Source organism: Hakea prostrata, chromosome 5 (genome assembly GCF_041222555.1).
Source record: "Hakea prostrata isolate BN-2017 chromosome 5, UWA_Hpros_2, whole genome shotgun sequence".
NCBI lineage: Eukaryota > Viridiplantae > Streptophyta > Magnoliopsida > Proteales > Proteaceae > Hakea > Hakea prostrata.
The window spans coordinates 43575874-43599416 of NC_142604.1; the positions used below are offsets into that span (position 1 = coordinate 43575874).

General features: G+C 36.9%; 1 protein-coding gene across 1 annotated transcript in view; it reads right to left on the reverse strand.

The window, feature by feature from the left end:
• CSTF77 (Tetratricopeptide repeat (TPR)-like superfamily protein) overlaps positions 1 to 23543 on the reverse strand; it is a 128149-nt gene that overhangs the window by 22443 nt on the left and 82163 nt on the right. Inside the window, exon 18 of the mRNA XM_089157150.1 lies at positions 16884 to 17036. Coding sequence (XP_089013276.1) covers positions 16884 to 17036 — 153 coding nt within the window. The remainder of the gene's footprint in view (positions 1 to 16883; positions 17037 to 23543) is intronic.

A 23543-nucleotide genomic window follows, 5' to 3' on the forward strand; every position in this document is an offset into this window, starting at 1 on the left:
TTGCATATTATGGACTCCTCCTTGAAGGGGCCCACTATGCCACACCGGTATGCCACTACTGAGTGTATGAAGGTTGCCATAGAGAGAGAAAACCCCAAAGGCCACCAGGCTTTTTTAAGGATTGTTGATAAACAATGGACCGATCATCTTATGCATCCGCTGCATAAGGACGGTAAGTTATCATTGTGGGTTGTTGCTTGTTGGCTTGTAGGTATTGGTAATTCATTCAAAGTCTAATTCTAACTGTAAGTTTGTGAATTGTACATTCTATTATCTCAACACCAAATATCATTATAGCGAACATTTGGGGTTGCACATAGACTTGCTTAATGTCATGATTCAAGTGATTTCAAAGTTGGATCGAGACCCACAACTCCAATCGTTCTGCCATACTGAGGTGAGATAGCATGGATTTCAGACTTAGAACTTGCATTTGATTTGCATTTGATTTTTGAAAGAATTTAGCTAACCACCAATGTAAATAATTGTAGACAAAGGTGTTTAAAGACACATTTGGGCAGTTCAGATGCTGGTATTAGGGGACGAGAAAATGCTGGTCCAGGTTATTTATTTTATAGATAAGTAGATTATATGTCAAGTATTAACTTAATGTTTTTGTGATAATGCAACTGAGTGGTGGGTTCTTTATGGTAAGAGTGCATCGAGCCTTAGGAGACCGGCGATCAAGATCTTCCCTCAAACTTGCTCCGCCTCTGGGAGCGAGAGGAACTGGAGTACATTTAGCATGACCCACTCCAATAGGAGGAACAAGTTGGGGAGCTAGTGCTTAAACGATCTAGTGTTTTGCCACTAACACAAGGTTGAAGATATAGCACGCCATAGAACACATTGAGAGTAGTTAGCAGGACAACAACATTGACAATATATTCGAGGTAGGTGTAGAGTAGCAGGATCCCCTCACTCAGTGGTTGACTGAGAGGAATGAGCAGATGTTGGACCAGCTTGGAGGGATGCTTGACCCAGACCTTGCTCGAGCTGCAGGGGTTGATAAGGATGATTTCATGGCATCTCGAGATGGGCAAGCACATGTACATGAGGCAGCTGCAACTATGGTCGAGGATTGGATGGTGGCACCTAGCACGCGCGACGACGATCCAAATAACACACTCACTCCCAGTCCCAATCATAGTTGTCAAGGCGTCGCCACAAGAAAACTCAATAACGCGTTCAACTTGGCTCTAAGGCGTCTCCGAGTCGTCGCCTCTGACGACTAGGATGCAATATTACACTAGGCGACAGACTTTTTGAGTTTTAAAAATTGTAATTTATTTAATTCCAAATCAAAGGTAAAAAATAATTTGAAAAGTAGATTCCAATCGGAAAGAATCTAAGGGGTGAATTGTTATATAGGTGTTACTTATTATCATTTGTAACATTAAATTAATTAAAAAAAAAAAAAAAAACGAGATTGAAATCCCATTCGAGCATTCGAGCATACTCGATCAAATCGAGCCCTTACCCCTAACCTCTCTACTCTCTGCTACTCTCTTCGTCTCCGACTCCGACACCAACCACCAGTGACACCGGCAACACCAATGACACCGGCAACAACCAGCGTCATCACCGGCGATAGCCATCTGGAGATTATAAGCTTGACGTAAAGACAGGTCTTCCCTTGACGTGCTCATCTCATCATCCCAGCAAGCTCCTAAAGTCTAAATCAAATCGACCCAATTTATGTAGCTTGAAGTTGATGCTTACTACAACCTTGCATTGTTATTTCTCTAGAGCTTGAGTAAAACAAGACAAACCCCAAAACCCTCTTCTCAGTTGGACTCTGATTTTTGTTTTTCATCAACCAAAACTCCACCGTATTTTAGTTGTAGGCTTGCAGCGGCCAACCTCCGGCAGCAGCAACATGCCATCGTGCGACTCTCTTTCTTCTTCTTTCTTCTGCAACTGATCATTATTTTTCCCAAATTCATTTTGTTCACCGTGCGACCCACAGTTGCGGTTGCAGGCTTGTAGTGAGTCAATGACCAAGTTGCAGCAACTTCTGGTCACTCTGGTCACCATCTTAGGCGACGGTAAGTCGCCGGAATGCTCTTTTTTTTTCCCTTCTGCAACTGATCATTAATTTTTTTTCCTAAACCCATTTGCAACTGTTGCAACTGTTGCGATTGCAGCCTTGCAGGCTTGCAGCGAGTCAACGACCAAGTTGCAGTAGCTTCCAGTCACTCTGATCACCATCTCAGGCGACAGTAAGTCGCCGGAATGCTTTTTTTTTTCTTTCCTGCATTGTAGCTATGTTATATAGTTATGTAGTTATATGTCATTCGTAGCTTTGTTTATCATTTCTGTGAGTCTGTGACTTGCAAATTGCACCTGATCGCATAGTTCAGAGCTGCTATCTGGTGTATCTGCATTTTATTTTTATTTGTAATGATTCTTCTTTGTTGAATTTGTTCCATCTCTGTTTCATCTACCTAATTGTATCATTGTAATGATTTTTTTCTTATCTGGTGTACGTGTGTCTCTGTTTTTCTTTTGTTGTTTGGTTTTTTCTGATAGTTCAACAACTTGGTAAGCTAATGAATTCTTTCCTTGCATAAGCTTCAAGGAGGGTTTTTGTAGGTTTCTCTTAGATTTAAATGGTCCCTTTGCAAATTTTGAAATATATTTTTCAAGATCAGTTGATGTGAATCATGTGACGGACCACTAGGTGAGGTTTCAACAATGATTGTATTCTCATAAAATGGCATTCAACCATAATTGTGATTAGCCTATTGATTATTGTTGTTTATTAGCTTCAGTGTATTTTTTCGATTCATTCTCTCTGATAGTCTGATTTAGAAGCTTGATTATCAATTATCATAAAGTGAGATGATTAGATGAATGCATAGGATTTTTATTGTGGTGTGAGCTGTGTGGCATGGTGCAAAATTCAAATTATACGGTATCATTATCAACTTTGTTATTGTTTTTAATTTTGGCTGATTATATGTGTATGTAACTATGCTTCATGTTTTTTATTGTATATATTTACTAGTTATTTAAAATGACCTCAAGGCCCTCAAGTGATAATCAGGCGGCTGCTTCTAGTTAGCCTATTCCTAGTGGGGGTGAAGCCTATGATCCCTTAAAAGACCCAAAGAGAAAGGCCAAGTCAAATGACCCAGGGTGGAAATATGGGTATTGGCCAAATGTTGCTGATAGGAATACAGTCAGATGCAATTTATGTAACAAAAACTTTAAAGGAGGAATTAAAAGATTGAAGCAACATCTAGTGGGTGGATATGGGGATGTTGTGAAGTGCACTAAGACCACTGTAGCAATTGCCCAAGAGATGAATGCAGTGTTGGTGAAAAATAAAAAGAGGACTGTTGTTACTAAGTTGGATAATGAGGAGTATGATGACACTCAAATTGGAGAAGAACATCCTATTCCTGCCTCTAGGCCCTCTACTGGAGGAGGTACATTACCTAGTGTAGGGTCTGAGGTTGAGGTGTGCTCCAAGATACCAAGCTCTGGGACTGCATCAAAGAGACTAAAAAGTGTCCTTAATAAGGCACCAGTAAGGGGTCCCATGGATATGCATGTTAAACGCACTCCTGAAGAACTTGTTAAAGAAAGGAGGGTTAAGGGTGCTACTCAAACAACCATCTTGAATAGAATGAGATCTCCTGAAGAAAAGAAGCGAGTAGATAACCACATTGCTGATTGGATGTATCAGTTTGGCATTTCATTCAATGCAGTTAAAGCTAAAAGCTTTAAGGTGATGGTCGAGTCTATTGCACAATATGGTTCTGGGTATAAGCCCCCAAGTTACCATGAAGTCAGGGTTCCTTTGTTGAAGAGTGCAAAAGAAAGAACAATGGAGATGAGGAAAAATTATGAAAAGTATTGGAGGAAGTATGGATGCACACTCATGTCTGATGGGTGGACTGACAAAAAGGGTAGGCATCTCATCAATTTTCTTGACAATTGTCCAGAGGGAACATTCTTCCTTGGTTCTGTGGATGCATTTAGCCAGGTGCAAGATGCAAACATGCTCTTTCAATTATTGGTTAGCAAAGTTGAAGAAATTGGGGAAGAGCATGTACTTTAAGTGGTGACTAATAATGCCTCAAATTACAAAGCAGCAAGGGCATTATTAATGGAGAAGAGGACTAGATTATATTGACTCCTTGTGCAGCCCACTGTTTTGATTTGATGCTAGAGGACATTGGGAATTTGAAACAATATAAGAAAGTGATAATTCAGGGGAAGAGAATTACCACTTTCATTTATAGGCACACAAGATTGCTGGAGGCCTTGAGACAGAAGACAAATGGCAGGGATCTTGTGAGGGTTATAGTGACTAGGTTTGCCACTTCATTCTTGACGTTGCAAAGCTTATTGAAACACAAGGATGATTTAAGGCACTTATTCATTTCTGAGGAGTGGACAAATTCCAATTTGTCCAAGACGAAAGTAGCTGAAACAACTTTTTCTACAGCATTTTGGCATGGTGTGGAGGATTGTATTAGAGCATCACAACCTCTTATGGTTGTATTGAGGATTGTGGATGCTGATGAAAAACCCGCATTGCCTGAAGTGTTTGTAGCCATGCAAGAGGCTAAGAGAAGAAAAAAGGACAATTTTGGAGGCAAAGAACGACTCTGGAAGAAAGTCATACAAATCATTGATAGGCGATGGGAGTGTCAGATGGAGAGACCTCTATATGGTGCAGCCTATTTTTTGAATCCTGAGAAGTTCTACAATTTAGATGATGTAGATGATTATGAGTTGATCACTACTCTCCAAACTTCTTTCAATGAAGTTGTTGGAAGACTAGTGCCTGATGCACATCAACAAGATAAGATATTGTCCTGGGTAAGTGACTACAAGGAAGCAAGAGGTCCTTTCTCCACAGCTATGGCTATCAGACAACGTACAAATATGAGTCCTCGTAAGTTTTTACTTGTATATTTTATTTTTAGTTATGCTTATTTGGTTTGTAACTCTACCTACTATGTTAATCTTTTTTTTTTAATACTATAGTTACATGGTGGGATACACATGGAGGAATTGCTTTTGAGCTTACAAAGATTGCACGGAGGATACTAGGCCTTTGTTGTTCTTCCTCTGGTTGTGAACGGAATTTGGAGCACATTTGAGTTTGTAAGTATTAAGTGATTCAAGTATTTAAAACACTTTTAAATTTAAATTTAAAAGAATGACTAGGGATTCTTTCAATTGCTTAAGAATTCAGATTCACACCAAGAAGAGGAATCGGCTGGAACATGAAAGGTTGAATGATCTAACTTTTGTTCAGTACAATAGCCGTCTTCAAAAAAGGTTCGATGAAAGGCGATTAAAGAGTAGAAATTATGCCTTGATGAGCTTGACTGGAGCAGTGAGTGGATGGTTAATCAGCCTGATGATTTAGTCCATCCTGAGGGTGATCTTACTTGAAGCACTATTGATAGAGCTATAGGAGCATCTTCATCACTTGAGGGCCAAAACAGACCGAGGAAATGTCAACCAAGTGGATCAACATCTGGTGGAGTTAATATATGTTACTCACGTCGCAGGTCTTTGGAGAGGGTGGTTGAGGAACATGACTCTGAGTCTAATGGAGACATGGAAGAAGAGGAAGATTTGCATGATGATGAGAACATTGCAGATGATTTTGGTTTGAGATCTACCTCTTTGGAGCAACAAGAAGTTCGAGAAGATCTCCCAGTTGCTACCAATTTACTTGATGATGATTATGACTAGCTGACTTATACTTTTCTATTGGGAATTTTGGATATGGATTGTGGATTTTTATTGGGGATTTTGGATATAGGTGTGTTGGTATATTTGGGATTTGGACTTTAGATTTTAGATATAAGTGGGACTGTTTGCTTAAATATTTAAAACTATCTATTTAGATATAATATGCTTTGTTTCATTTTCTTCTTTTACTTGTGAGAATATTTGTCTACAGCTCAGCAATGTAGAAGATGTGGAGTTGTAGGTGCTGGTGGAGGTGGAGCCGTGGAGTTGTAGGTGGTGCTAGTGTTGGTGACATTTAATGAAGGTATGTTGTCTAGTGTTTATTTGTTTTGTTCATGCATCCATGTGTTTACTATTTAGTTACATTTTATCGTATCTTGATTCTTGTTAATGATAATATGATACTTGAAATTTATTTAGGACCTACTATGTATGGTTTGTAGTATGTTGGATGACTTGAGGTAGGCTAAATGGCTAATATTAGTTTTTTTTATTATATATAAGATATGTTTATAATGAATTAGTGTATGAGATGTACACTAAAAAGTAAAAATTTCACTTAAAACGCCTCGACCGCCTCAAAAGCGCCTCAGAGGGTGCCTCATCGACTCATCGCCCCAACTAGCTAAAACCGCCTCGTCACCGTGACAGCTATGGTCCTAATTCAACTTAAAAGGGATTCTGATGACAATGGTGGTGGTGGTGGACTTCAGGGGTGTTTACGTGTTCCATTACCAGAAACGTAACAGCCCCCACTGAGATACACCATGGGGACTCATTTCACACTTTACCCAGGATCAGGATTAGAATCATAGTGATGAGCATCAACATGGCCATACTACGACCTACAACTGGAAGTGGAGGGGTCATGGGAAGCAGCACAAAGGTGGTTATGATGATGTCACCTTTACACACAGATCATACACTTCTTATGTTAATCCTTCGGGTCCAGATCAAATGAATAGCTTGGCAGGAGCAATGGGATCAATGAGCTAGGATGAGTCTAAGGCTCCATATCTGTTTATGGGGCTAGTGGTCTTTATGGTGTCCCTCCCCCTCATGGACATTTTGGTACAAGTATGGGTATCTCTTCCAGTTGTTCGCACTATAGGCACAGTTATGGATATTATGAGTGTGGTCTCTCAAGACCAAAGTTAGTTCCGGAGTCCATATTCGAATGGCAGATAAACACAGGCACCAACAACACCACCACCACCACTACAACACCTTCCTTGGCCCTATTCTCACTTCCATCATATCAGAGTTCTCTTGGAGGTAGAAGATGATTGCCACAAAGCTGCAATTTCAGAACTATCTGAACAACCATCAATATGGAATGATATAGGTCCAGCATGCAAATTGGTTAGGAGAGAGGATGTTGTATACTATAAGTACGACGGAGAGTCAAGAGGGGATGGATCCACCTAGGCACAATACTTGGTATTGAGATTTGAGATGATGGTATGACTACTATGTACTTGCCTATACTTCCATACTTGTGTTGTATCTATACACCTGACTTGACTAATTGTATGCTTGTATAATGAATTGTAGATTTTTGTACTTCTCTTCTTTTTTGAAAATTAATGAAGATATATGTATTCTCTTGCATCATTTGCATATTTACATTTGTTTAAATTCATGTTATAGACTTCAAGTTTCACCTGCATACAACAAGGCATATGTTGATCGAGAACACCACCTTAGGTTAGCTTTTAGGCCATAATAACACTCCCAATGTGTTTATTGGCCTCAAATTAGGCTAAACAACCAAAACCAAGCCAAAATGACCCCAAATACTCCCCAAAACTAGGAGGGTGAAATCCCACCGAGACCTCAACAAATGTCACCGAAATTTCGACAAAACCTCGAGGTTTCGGTGCTTTCGCCAATGGCAAAACACCCTGTATAGCCGACATTTCACACCTTAACTACAAGCCTAATTATCTTAATCAACTCCAACTTCTTATCTTTCTTTTGATAATTAGGATTTTTTTCCGATTTGGTTCCTGCCCTTCTATAATAATACTCCTCTGCCATAGTTTTGGTTGTTGTTTGTTGAATTTATTATTATGGCCACTGAGATTACTACTGCCTCTTCAAAAAATCTTCTTACTACCCCTTCTTTGGATCATCTGAATATTCAGATCATGGTGGGAGAACTCGTGAGAAATCTCATTTTTTCAAATAGGCGAGACAAGATGGAGGTCGAGAGCCAGGAGTTGGGATATCTCGCTCGAGATCTCATTATATCTTGCCATATCTCGCCCTGGACCTCACTGGAACTCTTAATTTTTGCCTTCTTTGTGGATTTCGACTGGATTTTCACTTGCAATTACTCTTAGCACATCTACAACATCGAAGGAAGATCAATCATTCTCTGCTTGTCTTATGAACTTATGATTTAATGACTTATATAAAACTTCTAATGGTTGTATAATTATATTATTCTATTCTTGAAAATTGAGATTGTGATACTCATATGGATGAAATTCTGATAACATTTAGGTTACTGGATGCATTTGATACACTTGGTTTTCATTTATATGCCTCAAAGGTTTTATACATGTACAACCTTGCATTCTCGAATCCTACAACATTTCAGTTTCACACTATGGCTAGACTTAAAAATCATACTTAGGATTGTTTTCTGACAAATCCAAGGCCACCAATGTGTTCAAATGGCCTTAAATAGGCTAAATACCAAGTTTCAACCCAATTGGGACACTAAAACCCACTGAGTTGACACCAAAAAATTGTATATCTCGACCGAGATCTTGCCAAGATGGTCGAGATCTCAGTTTTTCAAGGTGGCGAGATCTCGCTCGAAAGCAAGATCTTTTACCATGATTCAGATTACCTCCATTAAACTTCAAGGTAGTTCAAATTATCTTTTGCGGGTCCAAGCCGTCCATGTTTACATCTTGGCAAAAGGGAAAATTATTAGTTTATTGAGAATTCTGCATCCTCTACTAAGGACAAGGATTATGATAGTTGGTCTAAAGATAATCCAATCACCATGATTTGGTAACGGAACAATATGGAACCTAGTAATGCGGCTAATGTTACGTTTCATTTGACTGCAAAGGGAAAATGGGACGATTTGAAACTTGAAAGAAGCAGATTCCCAGGAGAAAAATATGACTCATGTCTATGATCTCTATAAAAAACTTTTCCAGTTCCAACAAATTGCGGAATCTCCGCAAGACTATTATAGTTCTTTTAAAGGAATGATGGAAGAATTGAACATATTTCAGCCTATCACTACAGACTTTAAGAGACTTAAAACCCAACGTAACTGGGTTTTTCATCTAAAAACCAACCCCTCTCTACCGCTCCTAGACCACACCATCTGAGCCAAAACCATACCATTAAACTTCATCTAAACCCAAATCTTTTTGCTATTAGTATGATATGTTGGCAAATTCTGAATCTTGAATCTTGTCCCAACCCTCTCTTTCTCCTCTAGCGAGGAGATGTCTATTTGTCCTTTTTGTTCAGCATAATACAGATTTTCTGATAAAATCTTTGTAGTTAGTTCGTCTGCCAAAACTCCTGTTCTAGAGTCTCTTCTCCTAATAGGTTGGATAGGTTATTGAATCCCACTATTAACGGAAATTCAGGTCAAACAACTCTCCCACCTAATGCATCCCATTCCTATACCTACTAACTATAATTGTGTGATGTTAGATTTATTTTTATTTTTTTTAAATTAATGGCAGCATTTTTTTTTATTAAATTTTTTTTCTAAATTATTTATATTGAAAAAGATACATATTTATACATGATATATGAGATTGAATTTAATGAGACACCAACACCATTTGGGCTCTAATAGTGTTGAATTGAACTTTTGTTGATACTTATTTATTCCAATTATTTGAAAAATATTTAATATTTTTCAAAATTATTTAAAAATTCAAAAAACAAATACCAATTATTTTTTGTTTAATACTTGAAAATAGGAGAATATTAGCAAAAACGAATATGCAATTATTTGTAATGTTTTAAAGATTCTTAGTGGCTATTACTTTTATCAGGCAATTACGTTTAAAGACGTCGGGCATTGCTTGGTCACACAAGAGGCCACTAATAATAGATAACAAGATTTGAGTGCAACTATTGCAAGAAACGAATAGGAGGTCAGGCCACTAAATTAAATGCCATCTAGCCAGAAGTGGTAGGAATGTCACTTGAAATTTCGTGGGAAACATGGGAAATTTTGTAGAAACCTGGGACTTTCTCCTACAAGTTTCGTAGCTTTCCCAAATTTTCAATTTTTTGGTTTCTTTCATGTTTCCCCAAATACCACGACAAATACCCCCTCCGTCAGGACTTCCTTATCCAAATTGCGTATTCCCTCAAACTGGTTATCTTAGGCATGTTGATGGCCAGACATAAAGTTACAGTTGTCGATTACTTTGACAACCATAGGCATAAAATGTCATGGGATGTCTATGTTCGTTGGTTGGAGGAGAGGATGTTACAGGCATAGTACTACTCAGCTCACAGGATGGATCCACCGAGGCACTCCTCTTAGCACTGAGTTTTACTTTCCTTTTTTGTCAGTTACTTTGTATTTGATGTTTTGGAAATTAGAAATTATATATTGAATGTTACATACTTAAGTAGTTAAGTTTATAGTGTACTTCTCAGACAACTCTACATTGATGTTATGTACATTGAATAACATATCCATGGTTATCAAAGCATCCGCCTAGGCGGCAAAGCGGTTTTTGAACCGCTTAAATTGTTGCCGCTTAACTAACGGGCTGATTTCTTGCCGCTATTTTGCTTACACACTACCGCTTTGCCGCCTTTTGTGCCATATTGCCGCCTAGATGCTAAAGTCACCTTTTTTTTTACATTTTGTAATTTGTGCATATTATTTTTTTTTTTTTAATTATAATTTATTCTACAATGCCGTATACAAATTTAAATATGTGAGCCATTTCGGAATCGATGCCCAATTTGCAAATGAACTCCGTGGCCCAGAGTGCCTATCGGCAACAGAATGTGAAGCATGAGCCATATTCAACATTGATAATCAATGAATCATTAAATAAACAATGACTTGGAAATCGGAATAATGGGATCTATTAATTTATCATATCGGCACTGTTTGATTAAAAAAATGAAAAAATGGATACATCAATTCTGATTACTGATCTATGCACAAAGGTACAAGACATTTATTCGGCGTCACACTATCATAGAGGTAAGTAAGAATGTAAAATTACTACTTTCATTTTTATTTTTCACATTGATTACTGATATAGTGCATACTACATAATTATTGTTATGAATCTTATGATGCTTGATGAGATGACGTTATGTTTTTAATCTTTTTTTGGATAATTATTCATAATTGTGATTCTTGAATGTTTTTTTTATTTTTATTTTTATGAATGTGATTGTTGAATGTTTGTTTAGTATTTTAGTTTATTATAAAAAGTATTTGTATTAAAAAATAGTTTAAAAGTAATTATATTAAAAATATTGAGTAAACCGCTTTGGTTGCTTTATTGCCGCCTAAGCGCCGCTTAGTCGCCTAATCGCCAAGACAAAGCCCCAATCACTTTTGTCGCTTTGCCGCTTTAATAACCTTGGACATATCTACATTAACTTTTTTAACAAAATACAATCAATGTGTTCTTTATACTCTAATTAGCTTAAATGCAAAGTCCCACCCTAAAATACTCCCTAAAATCTGTCGAAACTTCATGTCGAAATTTGCACAAAAAAGTCCAAAGTTTCCTTTAAATTTCCCAATATCCCACCTAGGTTTCCCATTTTCACTTGATCGAAACTTGAGTTTCCCACAATTTTTTTCTATGCCTTAAGAGAAGGATTATCTTTGGTGGATTCGACACCCATCACTACACTAGAAATACAAAATAGAATAGCATATCTAAAAAAGGAAGCAAGCATCAAGGCATAATACTGTTCATGTTACTGTTCACGTGAACAATAAAACAACTCATTACTCCCCCTCAAGCTGGAGCATACAAGTCTCCAATGCCTAGCTTGCAACAAATAGATTGGAAACTGGATCGAAATAGAGGTTTAGTGAAAAGATCAGCGAGTTGGTCAGTAAAGCTAACAAAGGAAGTCTCTATAAGCTTTTTCTTGACTACATTACGCACAAAATGAAAGTCAACCTATATATGTTTCGTCCTCTCATGGAACACTGGATTACTAGCAATGTAAGTGGCTGTCTAATTGTCACAAAACATTTTCATAGGAGTAGAAACTGCGAACCCCATCTCTCTTAATAAGGAACAAAGCCACATTAATTTAGCAGCAGTGTGGACTATGGCCCTATACTCAGCTTCAGCACTAAACTAGGCAATAGTGGATTGCTTCTTACTCCAAGTCACAAGATTTCCACCAAGGAAGGTACAGTAACTTGTAGTAGACCGGTGATCAATGAGGGATCAAGCCCAATCCGCATTAGAAAATGCGACCAAGTCCATACTTTGATGTGGTCGATATATAAGCTCTTTCCCGAAAAGTTTACAAAGCAGTTTAATGCTTTAGTTAATTGACTAACAGATATAAATTAAACAGAAAGTTTGCAACATGAAGGACATATGACAAAGTACGGAGAAACACTTCCAGAGCCTAGAATAGGTGTGGAAGTCCCATTAGCTATGACAACAGAATTATTAGTAGTAGATTTAGAAAAAGAGTTAAAAAGCAAAGACTTACCATTCATGTGAGAGGAGGCTCTTGAGTCAATGATCCAAGGGGTAGGAGTAGAAGTGAGAAGTATTGTGTTACCTGTATGAGAAAGTGTTGCTGCAGAAGTACCAGTGGATGTGGAAGTGTTGGTCTCAATATTTTGCAATTGGCGAAGGATTTGACTACATCATCTCTTAGAGTTTTAGACAAGTTTCCTGAAGAAGATACAAAACCACTATCGTTGTTTGCTACACTATCAGTACCATCATCGGAAACAGCATGATTGGCAAGTTGCTTTGCCCACTCTGGCTTTCCATGTTTGGCCCAACAAGCTTCCACCAAGTGCCATATTTTACCGCAAATGAGTACATAACCGGGATGTTAGAGGATTGAATACTACAACCTCCAGAAGATCTACTAATTCCTCCACGACCACTTCCCCTTCCACGAAAGGTAGTAAAGGCTGAATTTTCTCCTTTAAAACTTTTTTTTGAACTTCCTTCAAGTTTGATGGAAGTAATTTGAACATTCACATGATCTCCATGAGGTCCTTTAAATTCAGCCGTACTCATGGTTGAGTCACTTGTAGTTGAAGACATTAAATTGAAGTAGATATCACTTGAATCAGCCTTCTAGAACTTGAAGTAGAATGTGAAAAAAAAAAAACTCTGCAAACCTTTGGTCCGAATAGAGGAAAGAGGATTTTAGGATGCAGAAAAGAAGAGAAAAAAAAGGTAATGCAGGTAGGAAGCAAATCCAAGTTCTACAATTTATAAAGGTAAGGTAATAAGTAGGAAGATCAGTTCATATAAAAAACCTGATCTAACAGTACATTAGATACAGCATTAGGTGGCTGCACAACAAGGAAAACTGAAAAAAAAAAAAAAAAAAAAAAAAAGAAGAAGAAGAAGAAGAAGAAGAAGAAGAAGAAGAAGAAGAAAGAAAGAGAACCTCAGATGAGAACAACACTATTTTGATTCAAAAAACCTCTGATATCATGTTAAAAATCAAGCTTTAAACAACCAAACCAGTGTTTGAACTTGAGAAAAGAAAAAAGAGGAGAGAACCACAAAAGAAGCCTGCGATTCAAGCTAAAGTAAAACTAGAATTGCAAGCTTCCTTTATTTGTAGAATTCAAGAGCTTAGCATACAACTTGAGAGACAATAAACTTGTTCTCTAAAAAAGGAAAAAAGAATACAACTCATAAACAGAATTTTCTAGTATTTTAACTCCTAAAATCTGTCCAAATAGAAAGCATAGACAAAGGAAAGTTCTGAAATTAGTAAATACAAAAAAATAGAAACTATGCTTTCTAGAAACTCCCGAAACTTGTGTAGTAAGATTCTTACACTAGAAATAGAAAGTAGAGTAGCATATCTACAAAAAGAAGCAAGCATCAAGGCATAATACTGTTGACATGAACAATAAAACAGCCCATTACTTCAACAGCCGAAACACTGAAATTTTTTTTCTTTCCAAATCTCGATGGTATATTTTGGTGGGTTTTGGGTGCTTTTTGGGCTAGTTTTCGATATCCATCCTAATTTGAGACCAATAAACACAATGAAAGTGCTATTTTTGCCTAAAAGCAAACTCAAAGTTGTGTTCTTGATCGGCACATGCCCGGCTGTATGCGGGAGAAACTAGAAGTCTGGAACATGCATTTTCGCAAATGTAAAGATAGATATTATGTAAGAATATATTAAGATTTTCATTAAACTACAACAACAAATACAACAAGTAGAACTCAATATACAAGTATGCATCGGGCTGGATCCATCCCTAGGATCATAGAGGACACTCTAAATACTGGACATAAGCAAGCCATGGCATGGTATAGATAAAGTTATCCATATAGTCCGTCACTACCCTTCTATACGTAGCATCATTAACATTAAGTAGATAACCTTCCTAGGGAATGTGTCGTAGGGCCAAAGACTGTAACCCGATTGCACAACTGGCATAACTAACTATGCTAGTCCCGATCAATATCCAAAGCTAGAGTTCACAAATGATGCACCTAATCCATCTCCACACCGATATGCAAACATGCTACTAGAATTAGTCAATCAATAGATGAACAACCATATACTCCACCAACACCATATCCAAAGCCATAAATCTCGTATTGTACAACCCCTTGAAAGTTTTCAAAATTTCACTGAAAATTTCGAGATTCCAACAAAATTTCTTAAATTTCCACAAGATTTCGTCGAGATATTGCATATTTTCTTATCGCCCATAATTTCATTTCGGTACTTACCGTAATTAGTACTACAACTAAACACAAAATGTCTATGTTTGGTCAACCCTCACAATTGGAGATCCAACAATCGCAATAACTTCAGATTTGCAGCAAAGCAGCCCATCACTTGCAACACCACTCTATACAAGTTTGAGGACCATCAGCTGGTCAATTTGTGCTACAGCCCAAAAGTTTATATTTCTAAGCAAAGTTTTTATTTTGGTGAGCATCCTTATATATTCCAATCCAAGAGTTGGAAATTCAAATCAAGTTAAATTTGCAATATTTCATTGAACGTAAGCTGATCATCGTATTGGTGGCTAGTTTGGTTCAGACAATAACCTACTAATTTCTGGCCCGATTTCTGACTCTCTATAGTGGGTTAATCTGCCATAGTCATCCTTGATCTTAGCTTTACCTTAAGAGGGCTTCTCAAGACATGTGATGAAAAAATGCAGCCTCTTGTCCATATTACTAAATTTCACGACATTTTGATGAGATTACCCTAAGCCACGACGGAATGCTAGTCAAAATCAAAACTTGTACCATTTCTCCAAGATCTCAATTGAAAATTCCAGTGAAATTTTGAAAATTCCAAGTGGTTGCAAGGCATAGGGCTTATGGCTATGGATATGGATATGATGGATTGTACGGTGGTTCATCTGCTAATTCTAATAGCATGTCTACTTGAGAATGTACATGGATCAGTTGCATCATTTGTGGACTCCATTTTTGGATATCCATTAGGACTAGTAGGGCCAGGTATGCAAGTTCCACATTTGTGTTAGAGTCCATGGCCATATGACACATTCCCTAGGGTAGGATATCTACTTTATGTTCTTGATGCTACCTATAAAAGGGCAATGACGAACTACAAGGATAACTTTATCTGGACCATGTCATGGCTTGCTTATGTCATTCAAATTACTCCATGACTTAGGGGATGGTTCTAGCACAACACAATAGCTTTTATTAGATTAGACTAGGTCTCATTCATTGGGTATATTTGTTATTGTGGAATTCTGAGATATGCTATGATGTATCTTGTTGAAGTATATGTAAGTCTGGACTATTTTACTGTTCATGTTATTGTTCACGTGAACAGTAAAAACTGCACAGTTTCTATTTCTAATGTAGGAGTCTTATTACATAAGTTTTGGGAGTTTTTAGAAAGCATAGTTTCTATTTTGGTGGTAGTTTCTATTTTCAGAATTTTCTATTTTAGGAGCTAGGAAGTTACTAAAGTTGTAATTTTTTGTTTCCTTTTCCTAGAGGATAATTACTTGTCTCTCAAGTTGTATTAGATTCATTAGAAGCTATAAATAAAAGGGCTCTGTGATTTTAGACTCTTAAGCAAGAATCACGAGCCTCTTCTACTAGTTCTTCATCTCTCTTCTCTTCTTCTTCTTCTCTCTTTTCTTTGTTCAAGTTCAGCTGCTGATTTGATTATTTAATGCTTGTTTTCTAACATATCTTATTCATTCATTCATTATAATTCATTTATTGTTATACTTCATTCGTTGTAATTTTTAAACAAGGATTTAAGGTCTACACTTCTACAATTCAACTTGTTCTTGTATTTTCTGTTGCATTTTAATAAAAAAACATTAGTGTTCTCTTTCATAATATCCATATTTACATTTTTGTGAAAATGCATGTTCTAGACTTCTAGTTTCACCAATATATAATTGGGCATGTGCCTATCAAGAAGAACATTTTGGGTCGGATTTTAGGAAAGAAAAAATAACATTTTCATTGTGTTTATTGACCTCAAATTAGGCTATACACAAAAAACTAAGCCAAAAAAGACCTAAAACCCACCGAAATCGGCCATCGAATTCACCCAAATTTCAGCCAAATTTTGGCCACTTCGACCTGCCAAATGAAACGAATTTTAGTTCTATGCTCTTGTCTAATAAACAGATTGGTCGAGAAAGGCATTCATTGAAGATTTAGTACATAATGAGGTAGTGAACACAGATTGGAATGTCTAACCAGATAGACAAATAACAAGACATCTTGCGATAAGTATTCCAGTTTTCTCGAGGTCTTTCGATAAGCATCTTCAAAGTTCAAATGCATCATAACGTGGTAAAGACACCCAATTATGCAAAATTTCAGAATATATTTTATATTCCTGCTAATTTCTAAGGATAAACAATAAGTTCACCAGGAAGAAGAAAAAGAAAAGAAAAGAAAGATAGACAATGTGAATAAGAATGGACATACCTCTTGTCTTGCCAAATGATCCAAATCCTTAGACGAGCATGGCCAGAGATCCATGTAACTATAACGTAAAACAACATCGTGCAAGGACCCCTCTGATGCTGATGATCCATCTTCACCAGTTCTAGATAGAGCCTCCTTCCTCCTTTGCTCAACCTATACAAAGTAAACACAGAACCAGGCCTTTAAACCACATATTTAGGGAAGAAGAGTAACAGACTAACAAAGATAACTTTATTGATAAAGAAAAATGACGTGTATAAAAAAAGATCTAGCCGACAATATGAGAACAAACTCTCAGCTTGTGTATTGAACGCTCTATCCATTTCAAACCTGTACAAAAAACCTCCATATCCTGAACTCTTTTTCTAGACAGACCCATCTCATGATGAAATAACTAATTACGGAAATAATCCAAGGCTTTTTCTAGATTTTTACTAAATAGCCTCCAAACCCTTTCCTATAATAACCCCAACAAATTTCACATGGAAGCTATTGGGAAAATGACCTAGCTACCTTGACATGTTTTAACGATCACTAACACATATATTTATGAACTAATGATCCACTCATGTGTTTAAGATAGGCAAGTCAATATACAAAGCCAAAAACTCAAGATGAATTAATGACCTACTCGTGCATTGCATGGAAGGAGTCCAAGCACTATGACAAGATGAATTTTATGAAATCAAGGTGTGGAAGACCAACAAATGGAAATCTCCCATGTGCAAACACAAGTTCAGGACAGCTCAACAATGACGATAAGACCCTTCCTGGGAACCAAGCATAAGATTAGGAAAGTGACATTTAACTGCATGCATGTTCAAGTTGAGGATTTCAAGAAAATAATCATATGGGAAAAGGTACTATTGAGTCAATCCTTAAGGGTGTAAATGGAATTTCAAAATTATTTTCGGAAAGCTCTAAAAAGGTCCACAATCTCCGTGCAAGTCGACCATGAGCTAAATAAACCTGATCAATGGCCAGCATTCCAAAGAGCTCATGATACGTACCATGAAGGCTCTCTGATCGACCTACACTCCACCAAGCCCCAAGATGAATGGTCATGGTTATCCATCAATCAACTGTGGAGACAGATGGCCTTCTACTGGCCAGATTCCAACAGTTGCATTGATCCATTTGACCATGAGTTCAAAAATATGACCATTTAATATCCGTTAAACACCATTTTGACCCAGTTTTTTTGGCTATAATAGGGATCATTATGACACTCTTAAGGCATGAGCTACAAGGAGCAAAAAGCCCTCATTGTTGTGCCAAAATTCAAAGTTCAAATTTTTTTAATTGTTAATTAACTGCAAAGACAAGGATGAGTCAATAGTCACAACCTAGTCAACCCCCCGTCTAAGTTGACTTTCAGAAGCAGCCCCCACAATACAGCCACCCTTACCATCTTGGATTAATATAAATTCAGGCCATGCATCAAAAGGCAACTTTAGTTAGAAGGGCAGAATCAAGATTCAATTCGATGACAAATATACCTTCAATTATCTGTGCACATCAACTGATTCAATCATCAATTAATAGGGACAAAACCAGAGATCAGTCAACTCCATGTTTTAACTGCCCATTGATGCAGATCTGAAGAACATTCAAGGAAGATGAAGCCCAAGAGAGGGGCACAATCTGTGGCCTAATAGCTAATGTCTTGCACGCTGATGTATGTGGTTTCATACTTAGTTTGAATGAGTTCCAATGTTTTTCTCTTGGTTAGACCTAGCTGAGCGGGGATCATTGTTTGAAAGGATGAAGATCATGATGTGCAAGGTTTCGACCAGTTAGAAACCAAAACTTCACTGACTATTTTTCAGGAAAAACACGTATGTGATGTGCTGGTTAAAACTGATCGAAACTCTCAAAATTGGAACCAGCTGAAACTACTAAAACCGTATTTGTTGAAATTAGTCAGAACTTGGAAATTATTTGTTGAAAACTTAAAACAATCAAGTTTTCCAAAACATTGTCAAAACCTGGTACTTTTTAAACTCTGTTATGGTTTCCTGCAGGTAACATGGGAAACTGAGATATGTCAGTCGAAATCTGAAACCAAAATTTGTTACCATATTGGTCATTTGGTTCAAGTTCAGTTGTTTTTATTTCAGTTATTAAGTTAGCAGTGTTCAATTGTTTGGGCCCACACCTCTTTGCACACGTGAGGGAGGTTGTGTCATAAATCAAGTCAGCTAGGGAAGATTTCCTACTCATATTCCAATTTCGCTAGTTGGACTATTGAGCTGTAAACAAAGTTTAGAACATATATATATATATATATATGTATGTGTGTGTATATATATATAGATGTGTGTATGCGTGCATGCGTGTGTGTGTGTGAGAGTGAGAGAGAGAGAGAGATTGAAAATATGAAATAATGACTTACACATCATAAGCATAGCCAAATTCTATTTATAAAAGATGTGATGCCCCACATCTCATTATACTATTATTCTAATGTACTAATACGTTCCAAATCCCCTAGATTATTTAAATAATTAGTAATGTTTGAATCCCCGATCCATAACTGGGTCGATACACATCTCCGTCCATTGGTCTCTTATACAACAAAGTTAGACTGAACCGATGATTAAAAAAAAAGAATCAGCACAATTTTCTGAACCCAGAGGGTATTAATTTTCACATCCTTGAGTGGGCCCTGCGCAAGAAATCAGAATGGGCCCAAAAGCCTACAAGGAGGCCCACTAATTATTTCATTAAATATATACACAAATATATTATAGATTTTTAGGTGGCACAATTTAACAAAGGAAGGAGGAGGTGGCACCTCCACTTTCCACCTGCATAGGTTAGGTGGGAGAATTGATATATATATAAAAAAAAATCCTGTAGAAACTTTCAAAGAAAAGAGAACAGAGAGAACGGAGAAAGAACAGAGAGAGGAGAAAAATAGAGGAGAGAGAAGAGAGAAAGAAAAGATGGAGAGAGGAGGAAGAAAGAGAAAAGAGAGAGGAAATGAAACAAAGAGAAGAAGATAGAGAAAGTAGGAGAAAACGGGAGAGAAACGAGAGAGGGAAATAGAGGGGAAGCCTTGTGTGGTTCCTGCACATTCTGAAATAGCCAAGGATCATTCAGAATACAAGTGAGTATTATAACCCAACCTATGTTGCGTGATTGTGGTGTATGATGTAGGTATTAATGTGATGGAAGAGTTATAATTGAAGTCTTGATGTTTTGTATATTTTACTACTTGATTTCATGCATGAAATAGGGTGCACCTCAAGTGTTTGTAAGAACGCCTGAAAGACATTGTTAAGCTTTGTTTGCCTTTCCAGAGCACAAGCTGCAACAATATGAATTTTGTAAAAAATATATATGTTTTGATCTAATAGGAAAATGGTATTGACTACCCATGTATGTTGTAAGTGGATGGTTTCACTTAGTAAACGAGTAATATCCACTTGTTAATTAAACCTATCTTCTTCTTCTTCTTCTTCTTCTTTTTATTTTTTATTTTTTATTTTTTTATACTTCTCTGATTTATGGAAGTGTGCGATATGTGGCCTTTCAAATAAAATAATAGTGCATAGAATTGAATGATAGCTGAAGTACCTGAATGAAATATTGAATCGAAATGCTAGTAACATTCTTTAACCGTTAAACTAGGAATAGGGAACAATGCTTTGCTTGTTAAATTCAAAATTTGCATGTTTCTTTATCTAAAGGATAAGATTGTAACGATAATTGTATGAATTGTATCAAGCCTAGTTCATATAAGGTTAAATGATAATTAAAATGGAAAAGGTACACTGAAATGGAAGAGGTATAGTAATACAAGGTTGAAACTGAACATAAAAAGAGAAAAGAGAAGGGAGGAAACGATAAGAATAAAGAAAGAAATAAAATGTTAATGGCTTTTGTAAGTCTTGGTACCTAGTGTACCCAAATGGGAAGGCATGAAGCGAGACTGAAAAGTGAATAGGAATCTAGACCAATTATAGCCACCTGTGGAGAACACCTAGCCTTGTGCTAAGAGACCGAAAAGAAAATCTCCTAATGAGAACCTCTAAGACTGAGACTAATGCCACTTCTGTGGTTTAAACTGAGGGTGCCCTCTCTACAGGTAAAGCTTTGGTCTGGGTTAATAAAGAAAAAGAGAAAGGAAAATGAAATGAAAACTGAAATGTTTAATGTCATTATACTTTGGTGAGGTGAATGATGTATGATAATTTATTTGGTTGCTTACATGGTTGACTATATCGCTTACTAGGCCCGCAAAGCTCATTATTGTAAATGTTGACAGGTCCCCAGATACATGACAAAGACAAGGGTGCTGCTACCCAAGAACACATTTAGAGTAGAAGATGAGAACTTATTGCAACTAATGTTTTGTAAAACTAAATTGTGGAATGTATAAATTTCCTTTGAGGTTGTATGTATTTAACTAGGTCCTAGGTGAAAACTCAAATGTAAGTAAAATAGGACTTTGAACCGTGTACATATGTATATAAATCAAATACGTTATCTGTCTTCGTCCTTGGATATGTTTAGTTTACCCTTCTTCTTTTTTGTGGCTCTTTCACAGGCTGATACTAAGTGGAACTGTCACGTGCCCCAGTTGGGTATCCATAACGTGGGTCCCACCAAGTCTTAAGAACTGGGGTCATAAAAAAAGAAATTCAAGGAAATTACAAAACCTAAAATTATTGAAAGCTCACATTAGAATAATCAACGATGTAAAAAGGCTTGCCCGCCTCTTGACTGGTTCGAAGGGCTGTTTTCATAAAAAATAATAGAAATGTGGTCCCACTTTGAGAATGCCTTTAAGTTTGTTTGTGTTGAAGTATATATACACTTGGGACATTTACTATTCACGACACTATTCACGTGAATGTTTTTACACTATTCAATCTGTTTTTTACTGTTCACGTGAACAATGTAAAAACTATGCGCCCCAAAATAGAAACTATGCTTTCTAAAAACTCACAAAACTTATGTAGCAAGACTCCAACATTAGAAATAGAAAGTAGAATAACATCAATAGCATAATACTGTTCACGTAGACAGTACAAACAAAGTTACTGTTCACGTGAACAGTAAAAAACAGATTTTACCACGTGAACAGCGTGAACAGTAAAAACATTCATGTGAATAGTGTCGTGAATAGTAAATATCCCAAGTGTATATATACTTCAACACTCCCCCTCAAGATGGAGCGTACACAAAGAAAACTTCAGCTTGCACAATAAGAATAAACTTGAAAAGTAGCACCAATCTTGAATCGTGTAGCAATGGCAGACGGCAATAAACACTGAGAAAACGTCACCCAGGAGATAATCAACACCAACTTTAAAAAAAAACTTTAATTCTTCATGTCAATAGAACCATCCAATAATAAGAACAATCGACGATGTTGAAGACGAACAAAGTCCATAAGTATAACAGGATCAAAGATACTATCCATACTAAATCTTCAAAATTGCAACTCCAATGTCCATAAATATAGCAAGATCAAAGACACCATCCACACAATGCCGGTAGTAGGGAGAAATATCCATACTAAATCTTCAAAATTACAACTCCAATGTCCATATAAATGCTTCACAAGAAGGCAAGTAATAGGCAAAGTATAGGTAGGTAAAAGGCAATATTGATTATTGTGGACCAAGTAGGTAGGTAAAAGACAGTATAGGTTACTGTGGACCAAGTAGGTAAGGTAGTATGGGACAATATGGGTTACTGCGGACCAAGTAGGTAAGGTAAAAGACAGTATGAGTTACTGCGGACCAAGTAGGTAAGGTAAAAGACAGCATAGGTTACTGCGGACCAAGTCGGTAAGGTAGTATGGGTTACTACGGACCAAGTAGTTAGGTAAAGGACAATATAGGTAAAGACATGTAATGATATCGGGTTACTGCGGACCAAGTAGGTAAAGTAAAAGACAATATAGGTTACTGCGCACCAAGTAGGTAAGGTAGTATGGGTTACTACGGACCAAGTAGTTAGGTAAAGGACAATATAGGTAAAGACATGTAATGATATCGTTGTAGAATGCCATAAGTTGAGGACAAAGATCTTCACAAATAATATCCATCAGCACATCTTGAGTAGATATATAATAAGGTACCATGTTAGTAAACAAGCATTAAATAATCAAAACAGCAGCTGAACTTGAACAAAGAAAAGAGAGAAGAAGAAGAAGAGAAGAGAGATGAAGAACTAGTAGAAGAGGCTCGTGATTCTTGCTTAAGAGTCTAGAATCACAGAGCCCTTTTATTTATAGCTTCTAATGAATCTAATACAACTTGAGAGACAAGTAATTGTCCTCTAGAAAAAGGAAACAAAAAATTACAACTTTAGTAACTTCCTAGCTCTAAAAATAGAAAGTTCTGAAAATAGAAACTACCACCAAAATAGAAACTATGCTTTCTAAAAACTCACAAAACTTATGTAGCAAGACTCCAACATTAGAAATAGAAAGTAGAATAACATCAATAGCATAATATTGTTCACGTAAACATTACAAACAAAGTTACCGTGAACCGTAAAAACATTCACGTGAATAGTGTCGTGAATAGTAAATATCCCAAGTGTATATATACTTCAACCGTTTGAACTTAGGAAACCTGAAAATCTACGGATTTTAGGCTTATTTGACCCTCCCCCCCCCCCCCCAAACCTTTTCCTTAT